Source organism: Pongo abelii, chromosome 6, assembly GCF_028885655.2.
Source record: "Pongo abelii isolate AG06213 chromosome 6, NHGRI_mPonAbe1-v2.0_pri, whole genome shotgun sequence".
NCBI lineage: Eukaryota > Metazoa > Chordata > Mammalia > Primates > Hominidae > Pongo > Pongo abelii.
The window spans coordinates 8,723,396-8,732,982 of NC_071991.2; the positions used below are offsets into that span (position 1 = coordinate 8,723,396).

The 9,587-nt window shown below is 43.4% G+C and overlaps 1 protein-coding gene across 5 annotated transcripts in view; it reads right to left on the reverse strand.

Moving 5' to 3' along the window:
- Nucleotides 1-6,250: 6,250 nt before the first annotated feature.
- The window catches only part of SMURF1 (SMAD specific E3 ubiquitin protein ligase 1), a 116,471-nt gene continuing 113,134 nt past the window's right edge, over nt 6,251-9,587 (reverse strand). For all 5 annotated transcript variants that reach the window (XM_024250422.3, XM_024250421.3, XM_054560191.2 and 2 more), the window contains one exon: nt 6,251-9,503. In XM_024250422.3, the coding sequence (XP_024106190.1) occupies nt 9,404-9,503 (100 nt within the window). In that variant the 3' untranslated portion in view covers nt 6,251-9,403. The remainder of the gene's footprint in view (nt 9,504-9,587) is intronic.

The window sequence follows — 9,587 nt, forward strand, 5'->3', positions numbered from 1 at the left end:
TTTGATTAAAAAAACATGTATCTACAAACCCAATTAGCATAACAAACTCCAGATAGGATAAGCTCAAGGAAACACACACCAAGACACTTCATTGAAGACAAAAGAAAACCTTGAAAGCAGCGAGAGAGAAGTAAGTTATCACATACAAGAGATTCTCAAGATTATCAGCATATTTTTCATCAGAAACTTTCGGAATCAGAAGAGAATGGGCTCATATATGAAAACTGCTGAAAGAAAGAAAACCTGTTAGAATTCTGTATCTAACAACTGTCCTTTAGAAATGAGGAAGAAATTAATACTTTCCCAGATAAAAGCTGAGGGAGTTCATTATCATTCTTTGCAAGAAATACTAGAAGGAGTCTTTCAGGTTGAAACGCTGAACACTAAACTTCTTTAAAAGAACACTAAGCATCTTACAACTTGAAGTTGTAAGAAGAAATAGAGATCTCCAGTAAAGGTAAATACATGGACAGTTATAAAATCTAGTATATTCTAACGATGGTTTGTAACTCTTTTTATTTTCTACATGATTAAAAAGACAGATCCATTAACAACTGCTAATATTGGGTGCACAATGTATAGGGATGTAATTTGTGAAGTCAGTAACAGTAAGGGAGACAGAGCAGTACAGGAGCAGAGTTCTGTATGTTACTCAAATTAGGTTGATATAAATTCAATTTAGGTTGTTGTAATGTTAGGATGTCAAGTGTAATCCCCGTGTCACTATAAAAAATGAACTAAACACAAAAGGCAGTAATGGAGGAAATGAGGAACCAAAAAAAAAAAAAAAAAAAAAGTTTAGATGGCAAAGTCCCTTCTTATCAGTAAGTACTTTAAATGTAAAATGGATTGAATTCTTCAATCAAGAGAGATTGGAGATGGCAGACCAGGAAGCTCCAGGCCCACATTTCCCCGAGGAAACATTGAGGGGAAAAAACAACAACTAGGCACTCACTAGGAGCTCTGGAAACCAGCCAAAGGTCTATAGCAAGCAGGTGAACACCCAATCAAGAAAAAGCCACATTCAAAATAGTTTTTATGTCATTTTTATTTGCCCTTCCCCCATCCCTCCCTGGTACAACCGTGTGTTTGGGAGGAAGCAGCCCAGTTTCCAGTGTCTTCCCTTGCACCGGAGGGAGCAGAGCAGAACTGATTGGCAGTGTTCTGCCCTGTCTTTGGGCTGCCTGAAGGACTGGTTTCTATGTCATCTGACTCAGAGGTGAAACAGGGAAGGTGGCACAGTTCAGATCTCAGGCTGGCAAGACCCATGGAAGGCAGTGGCAGGCACGGCATGTAAAAGCTGTCGGGGGACCGCAGTGGATACCTGGGGCAAGAGATTATGGGCAGAAAATATAAGAGAACATCTTATTCCTAAGAAGCAGCTGGGTTAAGACCCTTTTAAAAATTAAGACTTTTTTTTTTTTTTTTTTGATACGGAGTCTCGCTCTTTTGCCCAGGCCGGAGTGCAGTGGTGTGATCTTGGCTCACTGCAAGCTCCACCTCCCGGGTTCACGCCATTCTCCTGCTTCAGCCTCCCAAGTAGCTGGGACTACAGGAACCCGCCACCACAACCAGTTAATTTTTTGTATTTTTAGTAGAGACGGGGTTTCACTGTGTTAGCCAGGATGGTCTCGATCTCCTGACCTCGTGATCTGCCCGCCTCAGCCTCCCAAAGTGCTGGGATTACAGGTGTGAGCCACCGCGCCCGGCCAAAAATTAAGACTTTTAAAAGCAGCCATGTATATGGTATAAGCCAAAGAAAAACAGAGGCCCCTAAAAGACCTGAGATGACCTTAAGCCGTCACCTCAGGCTGATACCAAGTATTAGGATATACCCTCTGAATTAGTGAAGCTTTTCCCCACCACTCTTCAAAGACTGGAAGAGATGACTGCTTTTGCAAATGCCCAGTTAAAAAAAAAAAAAAAAGGAATACAAAGAAACAGGAAAACATGTCCCAATCAAAGGAACAAAGTATATCTCTGGAAACCATCCCTGAAGAAACAAAGGCATCAGACTTGTTAGAAAAGACTTTAAAATAGTTGTCTTGAATATGCTCAGAGATCTATGGGAGAACATGACAAACGCCTAAAAGAGGTCAGGATAGTGATGTATGAACAAAATGAGAATATCAACCAAAAATACAAATTATCTAAAAGAACCAAATTCTGGCACTGAAAAGTACAATAAATGAACCGAAGTATTCAATACAGTGGTTCAACACCAGAATCAAACAGGCAAAAGAAAGAATCAGAGACCTTAGAAAACTAATCATTTGAAATCACTGAATTGGAGGAGCAAAGAGAAAAAACGAAGAGAGCCCAAGGGATTTATGGGACACATCAAGGTGTCCAACTTAGGACAGGTCCAATTTAGGAAATTCCAGAAAGAGAAGAGAGACAGGAAGAGGACAGAGCTTATTTGAAAAAATAATGGACAAAACTTTCCCAAACTGGAAGAAAGAAATGGACATACAAATTTAGGAAGCTCGACAAATTTCAACTAGGATAAACCCAGAGAGAGTCACAGCAAAGGTGAAGGGTGAAATAGCTCCATTATAATAGTAGGAAGCTTCAGTACCCCACTTTTTTTTTTTTTTTTTGAGATAGAGTCTTGCTCTGTCACCCAGGCTGGAGTGCAGTGGTGCAATCTCGGCTCACTACAACCTCTGCCTCCCAGGTTCAAGTGATTCTCCTGCCTCAGCCTCCAGAGTAGTTGGGATTGCAGGCATGTGCCACCACACTCAGCTAATTTTTGTATTTTTATTAGAGATGGGGTTTCGCTGGTCTCGAACTCCTGACCTCAAGTGAACGCCTGCCTCAGCCTCCCAAAGTGCTGGGATTACAGGCATGAGCCACTGCGCACAGCCCAGTACCCCACTTTCAATAAATTATTAATAGAACAACTAGACAGAGGATGAATAAGGAAATATAGGACTTGAACAACACTATAGACCAACTGGACCTAACAGACATACACAGAACAGTCCACCCAACAGCAGAGTACACATTCTTCTCAAATGCACATGGAACATTCTCCAGAATAGACTGTCTCCAAAGAGGTCATAAAACAAGTCTCAATAATTTTAAGAAGACTGAAGTCACACAAAGTATTTTCTCTGACCACAACAGAATGAAGCTAAAAATCAGTAACAGAAGGAAACTGGGGAATTCACAAATATGTGGAAATGAAACAAGATGCTTTCAAACAACCAGTGGGTCAAAGAATAAATCACAAGGGAAATTAGAAAATATCTTGAGACAAATGAAAACACAACATACCAAAACTTATGGAATGCAGCGAAAGCAGTGCTAAGAAGGATTATTCACCATGACCAAGGAAACTTATGGCTGTAAATCTTTATATTAAAAAGAAGGTTAAAAATGAACAACCTACGTTATACCTGAAGGAATTAGGAAAAAACTAAACTAAACCCAAAGCTAACAGAAGTCAGAAAATAAATACTATAGCAGAGGAAATAAAAGATAGACAAATGACAAAAATCAGTGAAGCTAAGAGTTGGTTCTTCAAAAAGATCAACAAGATTGACAAAACTTTAGATGATTAAGAAGGAAGAATCAACTAAAAGAAAAGAGGGGACATTATTACCAATTTTACAGAAATATAAAGGATCATAAGAGTATTACGAACAACTGTATGCCAACAAATTGAATAACCTAGATGAAATGGATTCCTAGAACTCTACAACCTACCAAGACCGAATCACGAAGAAACAGAAAATCTGAATAGACTGATAACTAGTAAGAAGATTGAATCAAAAATCAAAAACATCCCAACAAAGAAAAGCTCAAGACCAGATGGCTTCACTGGTGAATTCTATCAAACATTTAAAGAAGAATTAATACCAGTCTTTCTCAAACTCCTCCAAATAGTTGAAAAGGAAAGAATGCTTCCTAACTTATTCTGTGAGGCTAGCATTACTGTGATTTGAAAGCCAGACAAAAACACTACAAGAAAACTATAGACCAATATCTGTTATGAATATAGATGTAAAAATCCTCAACAAAATATTAGCAAATTGAATCCAACAGCATTTTTTTTTTTTTTTTTTTTTTGGAGACAGAGTCTTGCTCTGTCACCCAGGCTGGAGTACAATGCCACAGTCTTGGCTCACTGCAACTTCCACCTCCCAGGTTCAAGCGATTCTCCTGCCTCAGCCTCCTGAGTAGCTGGGACTACGGTCGTGTGCCACCACACCCGGCTAATTTTTGTATTTTTAGCACAGACAAGGTTTCACTGTGTTGGCCAGGCTGGTCTCGAACTCCTGACCTTGTGATCCACCCACCTCGGCCTCCCAAAGTGCTGGAGTTACAGGCATGAGCCACAACGCCCGGCGCCAAGACCATATTAAAAGAATTATTCACCACAACCAAGTGGAATTTATCCCAGGAAGGGAAGGGTGGCCCAACATAAGCAAAATCAATCAATGTAACACATCACATTAATAGAACACAGGGAAAAAAACATGTACATCTCAACTGATACAGAAGGGCATTTTACTTATAAACATTCCCTCTGAGATCAGGAACAAGAAAAAAATTCCCACTTTTACCACAGCTATTCAACATTGTACTGGAAAGTATAAGCCAGAGCTAATAGATAAGAAATAAAAGGCATCCAAGTTGGAAGGAACAGGTAAAGCTATCTCCTACAGATAGAAAATTGCAAAGAATTCACAAGAAAGCCACTAGAGCTAGGAAACGAATTTTTGCAGTTTTAGGGTACAAGATTGACACACAAATGCAGTTATGTTTCTATATACTAGCAATGAATGTCCACAAAAGAGCTTAAAAAAGCAATTAGCATCTAAAAGAATAAAGCTAACCAAGGAGGTGCAAGACTTGCCAATTGTCTGCCGAAAACAAAATATGTATAAAGAAGTTAAAGAAAACCTAAGTAAATTGAAAAGACATCCCATGTTCATAGATTAACTTTGTTAAGATGTCAGTAATGCCAGGTGCAGTGGCTCATGCCTGTAATCCCAGCACTTTGGAAGGTCGAGGTGGATGGAGGAGTTTGAGACCAGCCTGGGCAACATGGTAAAACCCGATCTCTACTGAAAATACAAAAATTAGCCGGGCATGGTGGCGCATTCCTGTAGTCCCAGCTACTAGGGAAGCTGAGGCGGGAGAATCGCTTGAACCCGGGAGGCGAAGGTTGCAGTGAGCCAAGATTGTGTCACTGCACTCTAACCTGGGTGACAGAGTGAGACTCTGTCTTTTTTAAAAAAAAAAAAAGTCATCCTCCTATATACTTTAAATCATCTCTAGACTGTTTATAATTTCTAATACAATATAAATGCCATGTAAGTAGTTTTTATTCTGTATGGTTTAGGGAATAATGAAAAGAAAAAAAAAATCTATTCATGTTCTGATGCAACCATCCATTTAAAAAAAAGATTTTTTTTTTTTTTTTTTTTTTTTTTTGGAGACAGTCTTGCTGTGTTGCCTAGGCTGGAGTGCAGTAGCGTGATCTCGGCTCACTGCAAACTCCACCTCCCAGGTTCAAGCAATTCTCATGCCTCAGCCTCCCAAGAAGCTGGGACTGGTCTCTAGCTCCTGACCGCGCCCAGCCAAAAAAATATTTTTGATCCCCAGTTGAATCCATATATGTGGAACCCACTGGTATGTAGGGCTGACAGTATTTTTACTACAACTTTTAAAAAAAGTAAGGGCCGGGCACAGTAGCTCACGCCTGTAATCCCGGCACTTTGGGAGGCCGAAGCGGGCAGATCACCTGAGGTTGGGAGTTTGAGACCAGCTTGACCAACATGGAGAAACCCCATATCTACTAAAAATACAAAATTAGCCGGGCGTGGTGGCGCAAGCCTGTAATCCCAGCTACTCGGGAGGCTGAGGCAGGAGAATTGCTTGAACCTGGGAGGTGGAGGTTGCAGTGAGCCGAGATTGCGCCACTGCACTCCAGCCTGGGCAACAAGAGCAAAACTCCATCTCAAAAAAATAAAAAAATAAAATAAAAGGAAAAAACGAAAAGATAACCAGTGCGCAAAGAAATTCTAAATTTTCTCAATCCCATGTTTTTGCCCGATAGAGCACTTTCAACCCACTACCATATTGCCATTAGTTTCCCTTACAATTCTATCCTTAACTCTGTCCTCCTTCCCTGGAAGGCCCTTGCCAGTATTCCTGCCGCCTACACGCTTCCTTTCTTGTGGGTTTGCAAAGACACTGGAATCTCGTTTCCACACCAAAATAACAGGCGTCAAAAATGTAAAGTCGTGAGTTTATTGCATATGTAACAAAATGAACCTGACCTCCTGGGCCCAGCCTGCTGTACAATCACTGTTTGTTTTGTGTTTCTAGCTGGTTCCATAACCACATTAAATAGAACTAGTATTTCCTTAAATACTTTTGATTTTGACATAAAACAGAACATTAGTGTACAATTTTCACAAAATAAATCAGCGATAAAAACAGTGGGAAGGATAACAAGGATAGCAGCAATACTTCAAAACAAGACATTACAAAATAAATTAAAAAATACATTATAAAGTGGTTGAGAAACAAAAATAAACACATTTTTAAAATCCATACTATGTTTCGGGAAGGCTGCCGTGCGGCACACACCTGGCTGCAGATGGCGGGTGGGGGGACATTTTCTCTGCAGAAGGCCCTTCCTGACGTCTCGGTTTGGGTGACCACCTTAATCTGAATTCAGACCATACGTCTGAACAAGCTCAGGGGTCGAAATTCGATCTGGTGGCAGATTCTCTTTTCAGAACTTGAGAGAGCCCTTTTCCGGTCGCCCCGGGCCTCCCAGGCAGCCTCAGCTCTTCCTACCGAAAGCACTGGCAGAGTGGTGTTAGCTACATCCCTGAGTGTCGGCTGACGGCCGCTGGTGAGGGCAAGCCTGAAAAGCCGGGCCCCTGAAGCATCTGGGCAGAGGGGCAGGGGGCATGGCTGGATCGCCTGGGACCACCGAGAGAGGCAACACAGAGATCACACGTGAGTGGGCTTCGCGCAGACCCAAAGTAGAACAGTTGGGAAGCTTTTACCATTTGCTTTGCCATGTTGAGTTCTTTGGGGTGGTTCAAAAGGACCAAACAAACCATCGTAGAAACTGAAGGTTCTAGAAGTGCAGTGCCACCGACAGGGAGGCCTGTTTGGAAAGAGTGAACCGGAGCTCTGGAAAGGTCTACGACACTCACACAACCGATGACAAGGCGGCAAACCCACACGCAGGTAGAAGTGGAAAAGCAGAGACGGAGGCCGGGACGGGAACGCGTGTGTCCACCAGGGCCACCTCTGGAGGACCCGGGACCCAGCCCTCTGGCTCTGGGCTGAAGCAACACCCGGCACGAGAGGCAGGGCAGTACCGACCACCATGGGGCTGGCGGTGCAGCTGCTAAGGCTCGCCCCCGACTCCTCCCAACAGCAAAAAGGTAGTTTTAAAGGCGTCAAATGCAACATTCCTGCTTCAAAGTCTTTTAAACCATGAGACCCTGGTTTCCTTCCTAGTTACTGCAGATTTTGGATACCACCACCAGGCAAATCAGGTGGGGCCTCTGACCTCATCCTGGAGGCTGCTTCAGTTCTCGGATGGATGTCTCTTCTGCCTCCTGCGGGTTAGGCTCGTGATAGAGAATGGGCTGTCTGGGAGAGGTCTGTAGTTTTCACTTCCTCACCTTCAAGAGGAAGATGAAAGGCTGGATACAGCCACTGGGGAACAGGCTTCTAGAACACCCTCAGGAAGCATCATGGTGAATGAGACACAGGATGCGCCCACCTGGGGGGGCAAGGCAGAACTTTTCAAAGAGGCTAAGTCCACCATCTGGCCTGGACTTTTGGAATGGGGGATTAAACTTTCCTCCTGCAGCAAACCTCATTTGGCAGCCCTTCCATTCTAGAACCTCAGCAGCCCAGAAGTTAACAGTGACAAAAAGAACAGATAAAACTGTCGTCCACAAGGTCCTTCCCAGGCCATCTCAGGCCCACAGCGGGATCCCAGAGACTTCGACAGCAGTGAAATGTCTTGCTCATGAATTACCCTGTACTTGCCCCTACCCCAAACAAAAACAACAACAAAGAAACCACATAGGAACACTGGCTGCTGCTGCTGCTGTTCTCTGCCCAAGTTCAGCTATTGAAAATCAAGCCACTTTAAGATAAAATACTGTTTGACTTTTGTGCAAACTGGAAATGGTGTTAGAAACTTCGAATCTAGGCTTGCTTCTGGCCTTGCTCATCATACGAAGACATCTGGGCAAGTGAACCGAGTAGCAATCATTAGTGTCATCAGCTGCCACTGGGAAAGGGGCCACATGAGGCAGTGTGGAGTCGTCCCCCTCTGCGGTCACAGGTTTGCGTCCACACCCTACTTTTTGTAGAACAGTATCTTTGGGTGGATTTACATCATCGAGGTTATCCTTTCACCAGTGCTTTTAAGCGAGTTCACACCAAGCCAGCAGCTATGATAACACAATTTTGTTAGTTTAGCTCTTAGCAGTTGCCGCATCATGGTTTACTAATATTTTAAATGACACAGTCGATGCTCTTCTATGGATAACAGTGGCACAGAGGTCACAGCTTTGGGACTGACTGGTTGGCTCTAGGGCTGATTTTGGTCTGCTCTTTTCTACACTCCGTGACATGGTGTTTTCACTGAAAAAAAAAGTCAAACTGGACAGATAATGCAGCAAAAGGGACCCTTAAAAGATCGTTTTTCTCTATGTAAAACAAAATTTTCAGCCAAGATACCCAGAAAAGAAATATCCTGGGCCTCCAGGAAAAGCTGCTCCAATTCCTTCTCCTTTCAAAGGGGAAATACATTTTGACTCAAGCTTCCTGCTGTGGCAGAATTCCAATAAGCATACATTATATAGTTATTTTTCAGTTGGAAATTGATCTGCTACCCAGAACCGGCTGCTGGGATGTGAAATCTGGAATCTGAGCTCTGGTAAGATTCCTAGCAGCTGCTCAAATTGAAAAGGGGCCTCAAGGCTGTTTTGAGATGGGATAGCTGGGATAGCCACCAGTTCCAAACCCTCAATCATCCACGCCCAGTCCCCTAACTGTGAGTTGATGCTCCAGTAAAGAGCTCAGGGCCGTGAGCCTTATCACCACATGGGTTGCAACCACAGCAGAATATCCTGTGTGACCAAAGCCAAAGGCTAAACCTGGCTGCATTTTATTGGATGGGTGATGGAAGTGGGCGGGAGTACTATGATAAAGGAGGGATATATGGGTGGGAGCCACCAACAAAAGTCCCCCATCCCCCTCCCCCAACAGAAAGGAGAGAGACAACCCTTTCCCCTCAGGTGATCCGGAATTCCAGGGCCTCTGCCAGCTTTGCAGGAGGTGCACAGAAGCTGGATGCTTTTGGTCTGGTGGCCATGAGCTAGACTCTGTTGCCTTTGGTTGCTTTTCACTCCACAGCAAACCCGCAGGTCTCCTCCACGGCTGTCAGCAGCTTCTCGTAGAGCTTCTCATAGGACTCATATGGTGGAATGTCGATCCGGTTAAAGCTGAAAAAGGACAAAAGAGAGTCACCGTGTGGGCAGTCCAGCCCTAGGACCAACCTCAAGGCCAAGGACAGGCAGCGAGAAGTG